The sequence below is a fragment of the Corvus brachyrhynchos genome, unplaced genomic scaffold (genome assembly GCF_000691975.1).
Source record: "Corvus brachyrhynchos isolate BGI_N302 unplaced genomic scaffold, ASM69197v1 scaffold280, whole genome shotgun sequence".
Classification (NCBI taxonomy): domain Eukaryota; kingdom Metazoa; phylum Chordata; class Aves; order Passeriformes; family Corvidae; genus Corvus; species Corvus brachyrhynchos.
This window is the reverse complement of record NW_008236198.1, coordinates 948,731-965,724: the sequence shown is the minus strand read 5'-3', so window position 1 is coordinate 965,724 and position 16,994 is coordinate 948,731. Positions and strand designations below refer to the sequence as shown.

The following is a 16,994-nucleotide window of genomic DNA, read 5'->3' as shown; positions in this document are numbered from 1 at the left end:
TGCATGCCTGCAGTTCGCGTGGCAGGAGCAGCCCGGAGCACGAGGCTGATCCAGCGTGTTATGCACACAGAGCTGTTCAATTATTTACAGGCTGACAGAGATCCTGGAATCCATGGAGCTGCTGCATCCCCCAGACTGGGGGTGGTGGGGCTGGGGGTACCAGAGCTGGGGGCAGCGGGGCTGGGAGCAGCGGGGCTGGGAGCAGCCCTTGGCACCACAGCACAGCTCCAATCCCTCGGTGTGAGCTTTGTTTTGCATAGCACTTTGTAATGCTGTTGGCTGACTTGGCTGCAGCTCCACAAAGCATTTTTTTTCCACTTGGTTCAACACTCACTTGGATTTAATGGGCCAGGAGCCAAATCAGTAATGGAAGCCAAGTGCCGACGTTTGTTTGGTGCGCGATTCCCGACGAGGAATATGTATAGTAATTGTCTCATGCTCCTCAAAGCTGTAACTTTGGCAAAGGGGAGGCTGCAGGGAGCATGCCAAGTGTTTAAAATCATAATCAGGCAGTGATGAAAACATGTATTTATGGCTATAATGAGTTGCATCAAAGCAAGAAACATTCGGCTTCTCTGTAGAGGGAACGATGTCTCTTAATTCAGAAATGCCTTCGAAATCACCCAGAATCTGTTGGAGTTAAAGAGCTCAGAGAGCTCGGCTGAAATGCCTGGCTTATTTCACAGCAATATTCCCGATATTTCCTTCCAGCCGCAGTTTTAGCTGTGGTTACTGGGCTCTGCATCGAGGCATGGTGGAGGAATCAACATTTGTTGTAGTGTTTTATGCACTATGGGCACGTCATGAGCGTTCTGTAACCTTCGACTTGCAGCTTCATTTGTGTTTGTTTGTTGAATGCTTCGTTTTATTCTACTTTGCTGTTTCTTGCTGCAGTATTTAGGGTGGATATTGGGAAAGGTTCTTCCCCCAGAGGGTGCTGGGCACTGCCCAGGCTCCCCAGGGAATGGGCACGGCCCCGAGGCTGCCAGAGCTCCAGGAGCGTTTGGACAGCGCTGCCAGGGATGCCCAGGGTGGGGGTGCTGGGGGGTCTGGGCAGGGCAGGGGTTGGACTCTGATCCTTGTGCTTCCCTTCCCGCTCAGAACACTCCCTGATTCTGATATCAAGAACTTGTTTGGTTTTGGGGTTGCTTTAACCTCCAAGTGTTGTGTCATTCCCGGGGGACGGCTGTATGCAGCGAGGGTTTGGGATGTGGCAGTGCAACGGATCCACCAAGCACATGTGGATTGAGATGAATGAATCTGGGAGTACTCATGGAATCCTTTCAGCTGGAAAAGCCCTCTAAAGTCAGGGAGTCCAACCATTAACCCAGCACTGCCCACCATTGCTCATGCCAATCCCCTGGAGCCCACCCTTATCCTGGCACCCCTGTGCCTTTGGAGCTGGAAGAAACTCAGTGCTGTGAAAAAATGGAAAAAATGCAGTTTATAAACATTTGGCTTTTGAGTAACTTCCTCCCGCCTGGCGTTGAGTCACCTCTCCCTGCCCATGGGAAGCTGTGTGGATGTCACCCTGTGCCGAGGTGGCACGCTGGGGAAGGTGCTCCACAGGGTTCCTGGCTGCCATCCCAAACAGCTCCAGAGCTGCTGTGATGATCCTGCTGTGCCCAAATTACAAGGGAGCCAGGGCTGAATCATCTGGGTGTAGCAGTACGGGGCTGGGGGCAGCGGGAGGGTGAAACTCACTCTGGGGTTGTTTTCCTCGTTGGAATGTTGGAAGTTTGTAGGGTGGTGTTATTGCTGCTGGAGGTTTGGGGGGGGGGGGCTGTGATCTGGAAGGGAAGTCCTGGATTACCTGTCAGAATGAGGGTAGTGACAACATGAAAATCACCTTCTGCAGTCTCATTTCCCATCCCACTCACTGCTCTGGAGGAAACCTTCCTGCCCAAGGAGATGTGTGGCCTTGCATGGTGCAAATCCCCTGGGTAAATCCTGCCCTGCCCTGCTGGACCACGAGGTCTGAGATTAGTTTATCCATCCAGGTTTCTCTGGGCACATGCTTTCTGTGTGGATTTGCTTGAGTGAGCACAGAGGAAGGAAAAGATTTCAGTAAATCAGGATGATTTTGTGTGACTGAGACCGAACCAGCAGATCCCAGCTCTTCAATTAATCCTAATTTGATCCCACTACAAAGTCAGTAATACATCTGTGGATGTAATAAACTTAATTACTTGACTGTGAGATCAAAGAGCTGTGAAGGAGCAGCACTGGGTGCATTTGTTTTAAATTGCCTTCAAAGAGTCGAGTGGGGAGCTGCGAGTTTTGCTGGGGAAACCACTGTATCAGATGTCTGAAGATGCTACAAATGTGGTTCTCTTGCATTCCCAGCTCCCAGCCCCACGACAGCTGTTCCCTACATGTCAGTGAAGTGCATTGATGTGAGGAAGAACCACCACAAAACCAAGTGGCTGATGCCCTGGGGACCCAACCACTGCAAGAAGCTCAAGGACTTCGACGAGGCCGTGAGCCGGCAGATTGAGGCCAACGACATCGTGTTCGCCGTGCACATCCCGCTGCCCAGCAAGGAGATGAGCCCCTGGTTCCAGTTCATGCTCTTCATCATGCAGCTGGACATCGCCTTCAAGATGGACAACGACCTCAGTAAGTGACTGGCACCCCGGAGGTGCTGCCTGGCTCTCATGTCCCAGTGTGCCTCCTCTAAAGGGGTTCTTACCTTGGGCCGTGAGCTGTGTGGGTGCCACGCACAGTGAGGTGGTGCTGGAGCGTGTTCTGAACCTGGGAATTGGTGATCCTGGAATGGTTTGGGTTGGGAGGGACCTCAAAGCCCGTCCTGTTCCTTCCTGCCATGAGCAGGGACACCTTCCACTGTCCCAGGCCCATCCAGCCTGGCCATTTGACAGTTCCAGGGATCCAGGGGCAGCCACAGCTGCTCTGGGCACCCTGTGCCAGGGCCTGCCCACCCTCCCAGGGAACAATTCCTTCCCCATATCTAACTTAAATTTCCCATCTTTCACTTTGAAGCTATTATATAAATACTAAATAAATATACAAAAAAAACCCCAAAATGCAAAAAGCCCACCCAAACTCAAAAATAATGCTGCAAAAAAACCTGCAAAACTGTTGAGAGCAGCAAGGGCAGGACTGCTCTGGCCCTCCCTGGAACAGAAGTTGTCCATGTGTGTGCATGTTTTAAAGTGTTTGGGGAAAATCCCTCTCTAACTATAAGCTACAGTGAATAAACAATTTGCTTTCCAGACTGGTTGAGCTGGGGTGTGTGCAGCTCCTGCCCTGGCTCCAGCCTGGCTGTTGGGCTGGCTCCATGTTCAGGGATCTGTGGAGTGGGATCAGTTCAGGGAGTTAGTCAGGGTTAGGAGCTTTTTTAGCCAGCTTTGTGTCCTTGATGCCCTTCCTGCTCAGCATGGAACTGTTCCTCCAGCTATTTATCCCAGAATTCCAGACTGGTTTGGGTTGGGAAGGATCTCAGAGCTCCAGTGCCACCCCTGCCATGAGCAGGGACACCTTCCACTGTCCCAGGTTGCTCCAAGCCCTGCCCAACCTTGAGCACTTGCAGAGATGGAGCAGGGATTATTTAATGCATTATCATTCAGATAGGTTAGAAATGAGATTGTAGAAAGCTTTCACCTGTGTTCCTATCCCTGTAATTATCTCTGAAATACAGAGAGACAAGTTTTGTGCCTTTATTAAGGTCTCACCTCCTTACACTTGGATAGATGATTGCATTAGGGAAACAGCTCTTTATTCCAGGGATTTTCAAGTTGAACCACCGTGCTGGAGTCAGGAGCTGGCTGAGCACTTGGAGCAGGCTGCTGGAATGCTAAACCAGCTCCTGGCAGTATTTCTGCTGCAAGAGCAGAGCCTGTGCTTCAGTTTTGTGCCCTTCAGAGACTGAGTCCTGCGAAGGTGGGAGGTTTTTTTCAGATCTCAAAGCAGAAAAGCTCATCTTGGGCCACCCCCTGGGTAATAAAAAGAAGGTTTTGGGATTTTCCAACGCTTTGTGCCAAGCTGAAGGCAGATGTAAATTAAGTGTGAAATCTCAGGAACTAGTAACACATTTATTGCTTGCTAGATTGTGTTATAACAGCTCTTAAGGAAATAAACAGAAGACTTGTTAAGCTGGACTAATTGCATGTGTGGGTCTGTCCCCTGCTGTTAAATGAAAGGGCCTCATTGATCAGGTGATTGGGATCAGCTCCTCTAAAGGGGCAGTGATAAGGATGTGAAATAACCTCATTTCTTCTTTTAAAGCAACAATTCAAGTTTCTTCCCTCTGGGGCTCTGAGCCCTCCAGGCCTCCTCCTGCTGTGGTCGATTCCAGCAGGGGCTGGTCCCAAACCAGGGCCACTCCTGGAGGGCACCGCAGCTGCTGAAGCCTCCGGTCACTGTCCTAAAAACTGTCTTGGAACTACCTCGGATCATCCAGGAAAGCAGCACTGCTGGGAGCTGCACAGGCTTTATCCTCCTGAAGGAGCTGCTGCCTGGGGCACATCCTGCTCTCCTGGCTCCTGCAGCTCCACCCCAGGCTCCCAAGGTGCTGTGCAGGGTCCTGGGCTCTGCCAGTTCCCCTTGGCCTTCACCAGGGATGTTGCTGAGCCACATCAAACTGTCTCCTGCTTTTTCCTCGAAGGCCCTTGGTTGTCCTCTTCCCCTGCAATCCCTAAGCAAGGCCAACGCACAGAGTAAACCTGAGTTTGGTTTTTCCAGGATGCGGCAGCCCTCCTGGGACAGGGAAGCTCAGGGGCAGGGCCTCCCGGGCTGGGCCTGTTGGGAGGTGTCAGTGACTCATGGCTGACTCCTCATCTCCAGAGAGCAGCAGTCAGACCCTGGGTCAGCTCTCCTCATCCAGTCCTGGGTCAGCTCTCCTCATCCAGGTCCTGTGTCAGCTCTCCTCATCCAGTCCCGGGTCAGCTCTCCTCATCCAGTCCTGTGTCAGCTCTCCTCATCTGCAAGGGTTTTCCTGGGACAGAGGGGAAGGGCAGCCCTGGTAAGGTGCCCTGGAAGAGCCTGGCAGGGGCTGAGCCTCCTGGAATACCCCGTGGGATCTGCACCTTTCGGAGGATCAACCAGCCCTAATCACCTTCACCTTGGGAACTCCCTCTGAACTTCCAGTGGTTTTGAAATACAGATGTTTTTGGAATGTTTTTGGAAAACACAGATGTTTAGAAGCTGAGCTACTTCCCTGTGTTTCTCCTTCCCAGAAAGCTGGGAAAGACTCAGAGTGCTCCTCTGAGGAAGAGGCTATTTCTGTGCTGTCCCTGTCCTTTCTTGATGCATTGTGCACTCAATTATTAAAACCCCTTCCCAGAACTGGGAAAGAAGGGGGCCAGAGGAAGGAGATGGAGTTTCTTTGCAGCTGGAAAGCAACTGTGTACAGTCAGAGGGCTGAGTGCTGCAGCCTCCTTTTCTAATTCATCCAGCCTTGGGCTTTTTGGTAGGTTTTGTAATTTTAGGGAGCTGCTGAAGCATGGAAGTGTAATGGAAATAATTCCAGCATTTCTGCTTGCCTGCCATAGGCTTCTCCCCAGCCAGCTGTGTTAGTGTGCAGCTGGCACAGAGCCCCCTCCTGAAACAACTCTGCTATTTTTAGGCCATTGTAATATGAGTGAAGATATCCTGGGCAAGTATTGTCCTAAAAAGTGGTTCATGGAAAAGATCCTGGGCAGTAAAATGCCAGCGGGAAAAATTACACTGGTGGTGCTTGGAGCACGAGCAGGGAGTCCCTCACTGGGGGAGTCACAGGGCTCAAGGCTGGGAAGCCTCCAGGAGTGTGTCTTGTCCTCATTTGGGCTGGAAGGGGCCTTGAAGCCCATCCCGTTCCACCCCCTGCCATGGGCAGGGACACCTCCCACTGTGCCAGGCTAAAAGCCCCGATGTCCAGCCTGGCCTTGGGCACTGCCAGGGATCCAGGGGCAGCCCCAGCTGCTCTGGGCACCCTGTGCCAGGGCCTGCCCACCCTCACAGGGAAGGATTTATCCCTAAGCTCCAATCTGACCCTGCTTCCTCTCAGTTTAAGGCTGTTTAATGCTGTGCAGGAAAAGGGCACCCTCCCCTCCCAAAAAAATTGTCTATTCACAATCTCTGTCTGATTAATGTGAATAAGGCATGAATCTTCTGAAAATTTGGTTCTCTGTCACTGTCCTTATTTGTTCCTCAGGGACAATGGGAGTTGCTGATGGAAGGCTGACATAGGATGATCATGGAATCATGTAGGTTGGAAAAGACCTTTAAGATGGAGTCCAACCACTAACACAGCTCTGCCATCAGTCTGCTGTGCTGAAATCTATGGATATATGGATATATCTATATTTTATGTTGACAGCCCTGAAAGGTCTTTGCACAAAACTCATTTCCAAGGGGAGGTGTCACCCCAACGGAGAGACTGATGGAATTCCAGAGGGAGCTTCTAATCCATTGGCCTGGAAAGGCACACAGCAGTTCATCTTCTGCCTTCTGGTTTTCATACTCGATGGCAGCAGCAACATTTGGACTGCAAAGACGAAATAACTGAAAGCTGTTTTCCTTGGATTTAATCCCAAGCATTCCAGTTGGTTTTATGGCTTCTGAAATGGAGTTCATAGTTCTTTTTAGCCGGGCCAAGTTCAACCTTATGTTCCCATTTATCTGTTTTGCTGGTCTCCTAAACAGCGGATCTGAGATGGCAAATCCATGTTTCATGGAAACCCAACTCCTGGCAGCTCTGGAAAGGGACTGGATATGGATCTGGATGGTATAGATCACATGCACCAAAAATGCTCAGAAAAATCCTGAAGTGTCCACATCAGATGCACAACCCGGCCACCTCCGAAGGGCGTAAAAATAGAACTCCAAACCACAGATCCCATCCACGCCCCTTCCCATCCGGTGGGATGAGTGTGGCACCACGTATTCCCAACAAAAATATAGCTGAAAAGATGGGTTCTGGAGCCATCTCCCAACACTCCTCCGTGGTGGATGGTTCTGGAGCCATCTCCCAACACTTCTCCATGGTGGATGGTTCTGGAGCCATCTCCCAACACTTCTCCATGGTGGATGGTTCTATAGGTTTTCCAGCCTCAGCTCTCAGAGTTTGGTGCCCTACAAAAGGAGGCTGGGCTGTAACATGCACATGCTCGTTTTGGAGCGTGTTCCTCGTTCAGAGCCTTCCCTGGGATCTGTGCCTGGTAAACAGGAGGATTTTCCAGCTGGTGCAGCTGGTACAGACTTGCCTCAGGTTTTTGAAAGTGTTGGTGTGTTGCTCCTTGGCAGCCTCAGCTGCAGCTCCAGTGCATGAACTCGCTCAGTTACGGCTCCTCAATGAGCCCGCTCCAGCCTGAACAAGCCTGTTGCAGCCTCATTCCGTCCTGGCAGCAAGGACCCCCTGGCAGTCTCCTGGCAGGAGCACCTTTCCAAGCAGTTGTATCCCAGACTGTCACTGTGAACAGCTCCAGGAGAGGACGAGCTCCTGGCCCCACACGGATGTGTGACCTTGCCAGGCCATGAGCTCTGTGTGTGTCACTGACGTGCGAGTTGGGGCATCTGCAGAGGCAGGAACGAGTCAGGGCAGGTGTGGAGGAGCAGGGGAGGGCTCCAAAAACCTTCTGTAGAACAGCTTAAGCTAAACAAGACACATAGAAAACATCAATGCTGTTGTGTGCAGCTGGTTCTGAGGCTTTTTCCAGCAAGGCCAGCGTAGCTCAACTTCAGTTCGTTAATTGTCTTCATAAAGGAGCTTTGTGTAGTATTTTTAATTGCTCTGGGAAGCTTCTGAGCCTCCTGTCTCTTTGCTGTTGCAGAGGAAAACGCAGAGATCACCCTGGATGTGTCGCTGGCCTATCGCGACGACATGTTCAATGACTGGGAGGAAATAGCACATGCCATAGAGATCAGGAAGCTGAAGTGCACCTTTGGCTCTCCAAAAGTAAGGAATTTGGATGACACTGGTGGTGGGGATGAGCGGGAGTTGTCCTCTTCCAATCACAGAACCATGGATTCGCCCTTTCCATGAAAAAATTTCCCCAATATCCAACCTAAACCTCCCCTGGCACAGCTTGAGGCTGTTTTCTCTTGTCCTGTCACTTTTTACCTGGAAGAAAAGGCCAATCCGTCTCTGGCTCTCACCTCCTGTTAGGGAGATGTGGAGGGTTTGTCTTGGGAGCCTGCCATTAAAGCCTGAAATGTGAACCTGTTTGAGGTCAAACCTTATTTACTCAGTGATCCTAAACAATCAAACTTGAGGAAAAATGTCCCTCAGCCACTGTCTCGCACAGGCTGGAATTTGCAAACAGGCCCTGGGTGCTCCCAGTGCTCCCAGTTTGAGGGCTCCGTGGTGTGCTGGTCCCTGGGGGCTGAGGGCCATGGTTCTGCTCCCTGCCCTTCCTGCAGACCGTGGAGTCCGAGGGCCGTCACTACGACTGCGACTTCCTGCCCTTCATGGAGATCGGCAGCGTGGCACACAAGTACTACCTCATCAACATCCGCCTGCCCGTCAACGACAGGAAGGGCATCAACGTGGGCATCGGCGAGATCAAGGACATCCGCCTCGTGGTGAGTGTCCTGTCTGCCCTCTGCCACCCAGGATGTGTGCTCGGGCTCTGCAGCTCCTGGCCCGAGCTCCTCTGCCTGCAGTGGCACCGTCCTGCTTCCCAGGGGATGCCCTCTCTGCCTGCTCTTCTGAGGAGCCCTCCCCAGGCCTCCAGAGCTGGCCTCTTCCATGCCTCCGAGCTGCCTGTGTCCTCTGCTTCCCATCACAGTCTGCCTGGGATGCAGAGTCCTCCTTATGGATAGGAGCTGAGGAGGAACAGGAGAGTTCAGAGGGGGCCTGGTCTGTCCTGGAGTTGTCTGTGGCCATGTCTGGGAAGGCTGTCAGTGATCCTTGCTCTGCCCGCCCTCGAGGCTTGGTGAGCAGGGATGCTTTTCCCAGCTGGAGGCCCTCCCACCCCGGCTGCGGTGGCTGCAGACGGCGGTGGGAGGACGCGTGGCTGGAGAAACATGTTAATGAGCCAGTGCTCTTCCCACCAGGGTGACTTGGCTCCATGAGTATCTCGTTACTTGTCTGGGAGTAATTCCGCCAGCTTTTTCCATGCTGTGTCAGAATTCCCTCTCTTCCTCGCCGTGGAAGCCGTGTCTGTTGGCATTTGTTCTCAGACCTTCTGGAACCTGCCCAGGTGGCCTGGGGGCTCACCCGTTCCCTGTCCATCATTGGCCAAACCATCTTTGGGATGCACTTCCATGTGTGTGCCTCTCCTGACACTGCCATGAGGAGAAGCACAGGATGATGATGTTAAGCCCTGTACCCTGGTTTTCCTCAGGGCATCCATCAAAACGGAGGCTTCACCAAGGTGTGGTTCGCCATGAAGACCTTCCTGACGCCCAGCATTCTGATCATCATGGTGTGGTACTGGAGGCGGATCACGCTGATGACGCGCGCTCCCGTCCTGCTGGAGAAGTGAGTAGGGGCCTGTGGTGGCCCAGGGGACCTCGAACAAGGGGACCCCACTGAGGGGATCATTGTTCCCAGGCAGAGCCCAAGACTGGGGCATAGGAATTGTTTCTTCTCCATCCCCTCCCTCCACCCAGGCACAGTGGGAGCTGGAGACCCCACAGCTTCTCTTTTCTTTCCCATTAAACCCACGGAGAAGGAGGAGCTGCTCGGAGGAGCTCAGTCCTAGGGGGTTTGGTGGCAGGAGGTGACACTTCCCAAATGGTGCTGGATTTCCACCTGCTGCTCTCCACGCACAGCTTTGGCTTTTGGGGCTCTGTCCTTCCCTTGCACACTGGACAGAGATGGTGTTTGTGCCTCTCCAGGGTCATCTTTGCTCTGGGAATTTCCATGACGTTCATTAACATCCCCGTGGAGTGGTTTTCCATCGGATTTGACTGGACTTGGATGCTGCTCTTCGGAGACATTCGACAGGGCATCTTCTATGCCATGCTGCTCTCATTTTGGATCATCTTCTGCGGGGAGCACATGATGGTGGGTACCACACCTGTGGGAAGGTGGTTTCCAGCCCCGCTTCCAGGAAAACCTGGCAGCTCCCTTGCTGATGGTTGGAAATCATGCTGTGGGGACTTGCACCAGCTGAGGGGACTTGAGGCTAACTTGCTTTTCCTTTTTCTCCTCCTCCCAACCTCGTGATCAGGACCAGAACGAGCGGAATCGGCTTTCGGGGTACTGGAAGCAGGTTGGACCCATTGCTGTGGGCTCCTTCTGCCTCTTCATCTTCGACATGTGCGAGCGGTGGGTGCAGCTCCACTCCCAGGCTCGGCCATCCCGGAGCAGAGGTTCCTGGTCACCTCCTGCAGCAGGGACCTGCAGCACACCTGGCTCTTCCCATGCGGAGCCTTGGGAAAAGATTCTTCCCGCAGAGGGTGCTGGGCACTGCCCAGGCTCCCCAAGGAATGGGCACGGCCCCGAGGCTGCCAGAGCTCCAGGAGCGTTTGGAAAGTGCTCTCAGGCACAGGGTGGGATTGTTGGGGTGTCTGTGCAGGGCAGCAGTTGGATCAGTGATTCTTGTGAGTCCTTCCAACTCAGGATATTCCCTCACTCTATGATTCCCAGGCTGCAGAGTGACCAAGGGGCCCTCTGAGCCTGTTGGCCTCTGATACAGTTGGTGATTTCTCTCCTCTCTGCAGGGGAGTGCAGCTCAAGAACCCCTTCTACAGCATCTGGACCACCGAGGTGGGCACAGAGCTGGCTGTATCCTTCCCCTGCTTTGTGGGAGAGGGAGGTGCTCCCTCCTGCCAGGTGCCTGGGAGGTGTGGGGAAACCCCCTGCTTTTGGGTGGCCAGGGGTGGCTCAGGCACTGCAGGAGATCACTGGGGAACTGAATATGGGAATCACCTGGATCATGTTTTCTAGGATTTCTTGTTAGTTTGTACCATTTTCCCGTAACTTCCTCTGCACAGATGGCCTTTATTATAGTCGCAGGGATCTGCCTGTGCCTCTATTTTCTCTTCCTGTGTTTCATGGTCTTCCAAGTGTTCAGAAACATCAGTGGGAAGCAGTCGAGCCTCCCTGCCATGAGCAAGGCTCGCCGCCTTCACTACGAGGTAAGGGCCCTCCTGGTGGCACAGATTCCTTGTTTTTAAAAGATATTTTGGACCTCAGAGTCTGTTCTGAGACCTCCTTTATCCATAATCTCATACTTCCATTTCTCCTCCTCTAATATTAATTTTTGTGCTTAGTGGCGAGCGTTGCTAAGACCAGCTGGTATTTCATGGTGTAAATTCAGATTGTTGGGGTTGGGTCATTTCCTTACAAAGTTGCTGGAAGGTCAAAGCAGAACACATTCCCCCCATTATCCCCGTTTTTAGCCCCTAATTTTGTATATTTTTCTGTCCTACCTGATTTGCCTGCTGCCAGCCCCTAGGAACTCACCCTCAGTGCTCAACCTGCTTCTACAGGGGTGCAAATATTTATCCCCAAAGTTATTCTGTTAAACCGTGGTCGCTTCTGCTCTAAATAAATCATTATCATCCATCGTGAGTTCACATAAAAAATTTAGAAAATTGGACTTGAGAGAATTTGAAGCAGATACGGAGTGTTTTTCCCTCTAGCAGGAGGCACAGGAGTTCAGCTCATGGTACAGAGTTGCTGATGCAATGCTCCACATCCAGACATCTGGGGAGCACAGATCTGGTGTGGAAGAGTTAAATTAATAGTCCTTTGTTGTCGTGGTGTGGCAGGGTAATTACGCAGACACTGACATTTCCACCTAAATTCCAGAACCAGGCTAAAAAAACCCACGCACTCACCCAAAACCAAAAGAATTTGTAAGTAAAACTGTAAAACCAGTGAAAGCAGGGGTGGTGGGCAGTGGGATTTCCAGCCAAGGAGTTTGTCTTGAAATCTCCATTCTGTGATAGCCAGCCAGGTTTTCCAGACACTGGAATCGCTGCAGCTCCCTCCCAGCCGGGCTGGGGATGAGGATGAATGTGGTGAGACCCCGAGCCCACGCTGAGACACCGACCCGCCACGTGTTTGTTTTACAAGAGCCGTGAGCTGTCAGGCTGTCCCCTCCTGCAGCCTTGCTCACACCAGTGTGCCACCTCTTCCACTCAATTAACTGCTGCTCAATCAGTCACCGAGTAAATGTCATGGAAAGGCAGCGCTGTCCAGACGTGCCCACCCCGCGCGGAGCTTCCGGCAGGAGCGCAGACGTGTGGGGAGCGGAGGATATGGGCTGTGCTGAGCACGGCACGGGAGTGGGTGGAGGTTGTTTTGCTTTGGGGTTTCGTGGGTTGGACCCTTGTTTTATTTTTTATTTTTTATCCTCGTGTCTTGTCTATCCTAAAACCAAAAATGGGTTTTGTGGATTCTGTTAATGTGACCAGTGACATTTCTCTCTAAACAGGGGCTGATTTTTAGGTTCAAGTTCCTGATGCTCATCACCATGGCCTGTGCAGCCATGACCGTCATCTTCTTCATCGTGAGCCAGGTGAGGGAGGGCTCTGGGCTTCCTGGGAGAGCATCAGCCGCCGCTTCCCAGCCGCTCCCGCCGCCGGCTCATCGCTGGTCAGACAGGACTGGCCTGTTCTGAGCACGTTTGATAACAAGTTGCTTTTGAAGAAGTTGTTTTCATTTATTTGAAGCTCTGCCATGCAATTGCTGAGGCTGGAGGCGGCACAAAGGCCCTTGGCTCCCAGCGGCGTTGGGGCTGCGCCGTTCAGAAAATCGGCCAACAGAGTTTAGTCATTTCTGAGAACTCAGCGAGAGGAAAATGTTCTGTTCACACTGAAACACTCGGGTGGCTTTGTGTGCCCACAGAGATGTGACAGCATCCAACCTTCCCTGGGTTGACTTTGCAGCCCTGCTGTGCCCAGCAGTAGCTGTACCTGTTTGTCCTGAGCTCTGATGTCGCCTCCGTACGAATGAGCTTTTATCACTGCTTGAATCATGGAGTCACAGACTGGCTTGGGCTGGAAGGGACCTTAAAGCCCATCTCATGGACAGGGACACCTCCCACTGTCCCAGGCTGCTCCAAGCCCCAGTGTCCAGTCTGGCCTTGGGCACTGCCAGGGATCCAGGGGCAGCCACAGCTGCTCTGGGCACCCTGTGCCAGGGCCTGCCCACCCTCCCAGGGAACAATTCCTTCCCAATCTCCCATCCAGCCCTGCCCTCTGGCAGATGTCCCTCCATCCCTTGGCCCCAGTCCCTCTCCAGTTCTCCTGGAACCCCTTCAGGCCGTGCAAGGGGCTCTGAGCTCTCCCTGGATCTTTTGCTTCTCCAGGTGAACACCCCCAGCTCTCCCAGCCTGGCTCCAGAGCAGAGGGGCTCCAGCCCTCGGAGCATCTCCATGGCTCTGTTTTTAAGCTACTTTAGTTTTCTTCTTGGCCTTTATGCTTTTCTTTAACAGAAAGCAACACTTCAGCCTGAGCAGTCTGTGTATCTTCAAGGAATATTAATATTGATGATATTTTCATGGATCTTGACAGCCCTCAGCATGTAGCAGGTTGGTGCTGTCAGCCTGGCCCGTCCTCAGCCAGCCGTGCTCAGCACATCAATTCCCCCATTATTCGCGCTGGTTTTCCTGCTATAAAAGGTCTATTTCTAGCAGTCGGATGTGTTGGGATGTCCCCAGGTAGTGCCCTTTGTGTGCCAATCTGTGCTGAGCACATGGTTGTGGCAGGGGTATCACAGAGCACAGCAGTTCGGTCACATTAAATGAGACATCAGAGTTGAAGGAGTCCTGAGGGAATAATTTTGTCAGGAGCATTTTTTCCCTGCAGACTGAGTCTGAAGTGGAGAATCCCAGCCTGACTTCTGCCTCACTGAACCTGTTACACTCCATTTCCTGCGTCCTGTTGAATCGATGCTTTTCTCACTGATTTGCTGCAAGGCTGTATCTTTATGGAATTTGCTCTTCCTGAGGGCCTGTCTGTGTCTGTTTACTCTGGACAGGTGACAGAAGGCCACTGGAAGTGGGGGGACATCACGATCCAGGTGAACAGCGCCTTCTTTACTGGCATCTATGGGATGTGGAATCTCTACGTGTTCGCCCTCATGTTCCTGTACGCGCCATCCCACAAGAACTACGGCGAAGACCAGTCCAATGGTAAATGTCCCCAAATGACCTGAGGGCTCTCATGGGGACAAAGAGATACAAAGTAGGGGGTGCCCTCTGTGCATTTTTTTTTGGCCCAAGTGCACACTCAGTGTGTGAAAAGTTTTGTAAATGATGGTTTGGGTTCCCAAGCAGGCATTTTAATTAATGGCTGGGTTAGGTAGGTTTGACTTTTAGCCAAGGCTGGCTGGAGCCTTTGGGATGGTTTTTGTGCCTTTTAGCATTGCCCAAATGGAACCGTGTAGCTCAGATGGAGGGATGAGGAGTGGAGAAAATATACCCTCCTGTCAGGGAGCTGTGCAGAGCCAGAAGGTCCCCCCGAGCCTCCTTTTTCCCAGGCTGAGCCCCTTTCCCAGCTCCCTCAGCCGCTCCTGGGGCTCCAGCCCCTTCCCCAGATCCATTCCCTTCTCTGGACATGTTCTAGCCCCTCAATGTGTTTCTTGTGCTTCTATTTAAATAACTATAAATAAAATAATTTATAGGAAGGTTGCTGGTCCGTGGCTTAGGCAGCTGAAAGCCTGGAGGGAATAAATAGTCCCATATTTTATTGTGAGACTGCACTAAGGAATACCTTTGTTTCTCAGGTGACCTGGGGGTGAACAGCGGGGAGGAGCTGCAGCTCACCACCACCATCACCCACGTGGATGGGCCCACAGAGGTCTACAAGCTGGCTCGAAAGGAGGCTCAGGAGTGACACGGAGGTGCCTCAGCAGGGACCAGCCTGGGGTGGGGAGCAGAGGACACACGAGTCCCTCTGGCAGGAGACCGCTCTGGCTGCATCCGCTCCTCGAGCACCCCGTCCCTGGTGCATTCACAGAGCAGTGACAGCGAGCAGAACATTTGTAACTCTTTACTATGGTGTAGTTATTCCTGGGGGGAGGGCTGTGTATATTGTGTTACACTCGGGCACGTAAAACCCTGCTGGAAGGGCACTGAGGTTGCAAAGTCGCGCATCCAGATGTGGGGCCGGGGCAGAGCTGCCGTGGGGCTGGTCTGATTTTGCTGTGTGTCCTGGTGCATAAAGGTGCTGCAGGAGCACATGCTCAGTACTCTGGGTTTGCTCCTGTGTGCAAGTGACACAAGGTGTTGGTTGTGGGGGGAGCCTTGTTGTAAAAACATTTAATTCCACCACTGTAACTGTATGGACCCTTGTCTGAGTCTTAGGTGCAGCCCTACAGCCATGCTCTGTCACTGGATGAAGCACAGCTGGGAGAGGAGTACGCTGTTAGTAAGGTTTTAGTAGAAGCAGGGACTGCTTTCTCAGCAGGTTTTACAGCTGTTTGTTGAATACAGGGAATGTCCAGCCTGGATGCTGAGCTGAGTTGCAGGAGAACAGAGCGCTCCTGACTCAAATTCCCAAGGTGCTGATCCCGCAGCCGGCTCCTTCCTGTTCTCAGTCCCTTTGGCTTCCCGTGCTTTTGTGGCCTCCTCCACCTTCCCCTTTTGTTATGGTGCATCCCTGGGAGCTGGGCAGTCTCGCTCCATGCACTGCCGGGCTGGAGCAGAGCTGGATTCTTCCAGGGATTATCGGACTTGAAAGAATCCGCTGGTCACGCACTAATGTGGATCTTTGCTTTCCCAGAGCAGACGCAGGCTCTGGGCTCACTCAGCCCCATGCTGGGAGGCCTTTGGCAGAGAGTGGGGAGTGGGAACTGATCCGGGGTGGAGGCTTGAGCTGGACCCTGCTGGGACCAGTTTGGAGAAGTGAATGTTGGGGAAGGGTCTGTGCTGCTCAGGGCACACCTTCCGTGGCCTGGAGCATCCAGAGAGCCTCATGAGCTGGCAGTAGTAAATGTCTGTGTTAACTGCTGGTAACACGTAACTCCCAGTTTTGGCCCTACAAGATAAGAAGCTGCTGCTGCTGCTGTGTGTTGCTGAAGGGTTAGAGAGGAGGCAGAGAGGGGAAACTCCTTCCTGTCAGCCCAGGTACCATCACGATTCCCACTCCAGAATTTATTCATTTACCACAATCCATTTAGTAAAGCTCAAGACTGTGAAAAAAGAGAGGGTGGCACCACAAGATCACCTTGCATGGGGTTTGGTTGCTGGGCACCCCAAGTTGTGCACCATCACATGGGGCTCGTCCAGTCAGGATGTGTCACACCAGACACACTGCCAAAAAGCTGCTCCATGTGTATTAATTGGAGCCCCTGTAGGATTTTCCTAAAGCAATTCCATTTGTTATGTTCACCCTCACCAGGGTCCCAGCTTCCCCTGCCCCTGGAGGCAAAGCAGCTCCAAGCAGTGTTCCTACTTGGTAGTAGTTACTCCATTACAGAGTGAATTACATCAACGCAGATCCCCGTAACTCCAGAACGTTCCCAGCTGAACGCTCGACTTTGCAACTTTACCATCCCTTTTCCCTTGGGTTCTTACGTGATATTTATGTTGTTCCCATAGCTGTGTCCGTGGGTTCTTTTCCAGCTTAGACTATAGCAGTGCGTTTTGTAAAGGCACCCCACGAACAGGGAGCCGCAGCTTTCAAACCAAATTTTGTGTCAAACACTAACAATTTGTTTACGGGGCACGTGTACGTGTGTGTGTGTGGGTGGGTTTTTTATTTCTTCATTCCTCAGCCCTACTCATGTGTCTCGGAAATAGTCCCTGGGTCTTATTAAAATATATCCTTTCTTTTTGTTTAGGTTGAGTTCAGTTTTTACAGAATGCTTTAAGCAACCTGGAAAACACGTAGTTTTGTTAATTTAAATAAAATATACAATATTGTGGATTTGTTGCTGGAATTTCTCCTCATCTCCAATCTCCTCTGGCAGTGGGAAGCCATTCCCCCTTGTCCTGTCCTTCCAGACCCTCATCCAAAGTCCCTCTCCAGCCCTCCTGGAGCCCCTTTAATTATGGGAAGGGGCTCTTAAGGTCTCCCTGGAGCCTTCTCTTCTCCAGCCTGAACAACTCCAGCTGTAGGGTTTTCCTTCCTGTCCCTGCTTGCCAGCCCTGGAG

The 16,994-nt window shown here is 52.2% G+C and overlaps 1 protein-coding gene across 1 annotated transcript in view; it reads left to right on the top strand.

Moving 5' to 3' along the window:
• Positions 1 to 16,767, top strand: part of WLS (wntless Wnt ligand secretion mediator) — a 25,633-nt gene extending 8,866 nt beyond the window's left edge. Inside the window, exons 2-12 of the mRNA XM_008640510.2 lie at positions 2,347 to 2,619; positions 7,770 to 7,894; positions 8,359 to 8,520; positions 9,285 to 9,421; positions 9,781 to 9,949; positions 10,116 to 10,213; positions 10,609 to 10,672; positions 10,882 to 11,025; positions 12,330 to 12,413; positions 13,877 to 14,030; positions 14,624 to 16,767. Of these exons, the coding sequence (XP_008638732.1) occupies positions 2,347 to 2,619; positions 7,770 to 7,894; positions 8,359 to 8,520; positions 9,285 to 9,421; positions 9,781 to 9,949; positions 10,116 to 10,213; positions 10,609 to 10,672; positions 10,882 to 11,025; positions 12,330 to 12,413; positions 13,877 to 14,030; positions 14,624 to 14,733 (1,520 nt within the window). The 3' untranslated portion in view covers positions 14,734 to 16,767. The remainder of the gene's footprint in view (positions 1 to 2,346; positions 2,620 to 7,769; positions 7,895 to 8,358; positions 8,521 to 9,284; positions 9,422 to 9,780; positions 9,950 to 10,115; positions 10,214 to 10,608; positions 10,673 to 10,881; positions 11,026 to 12,329; positions 12,414 to 13,876; positions 14,031 to 14,623) is intronic.
• The last annotated feature ends 227 nt before the right edge of the window (positions 16,768 to 16,994 follow it).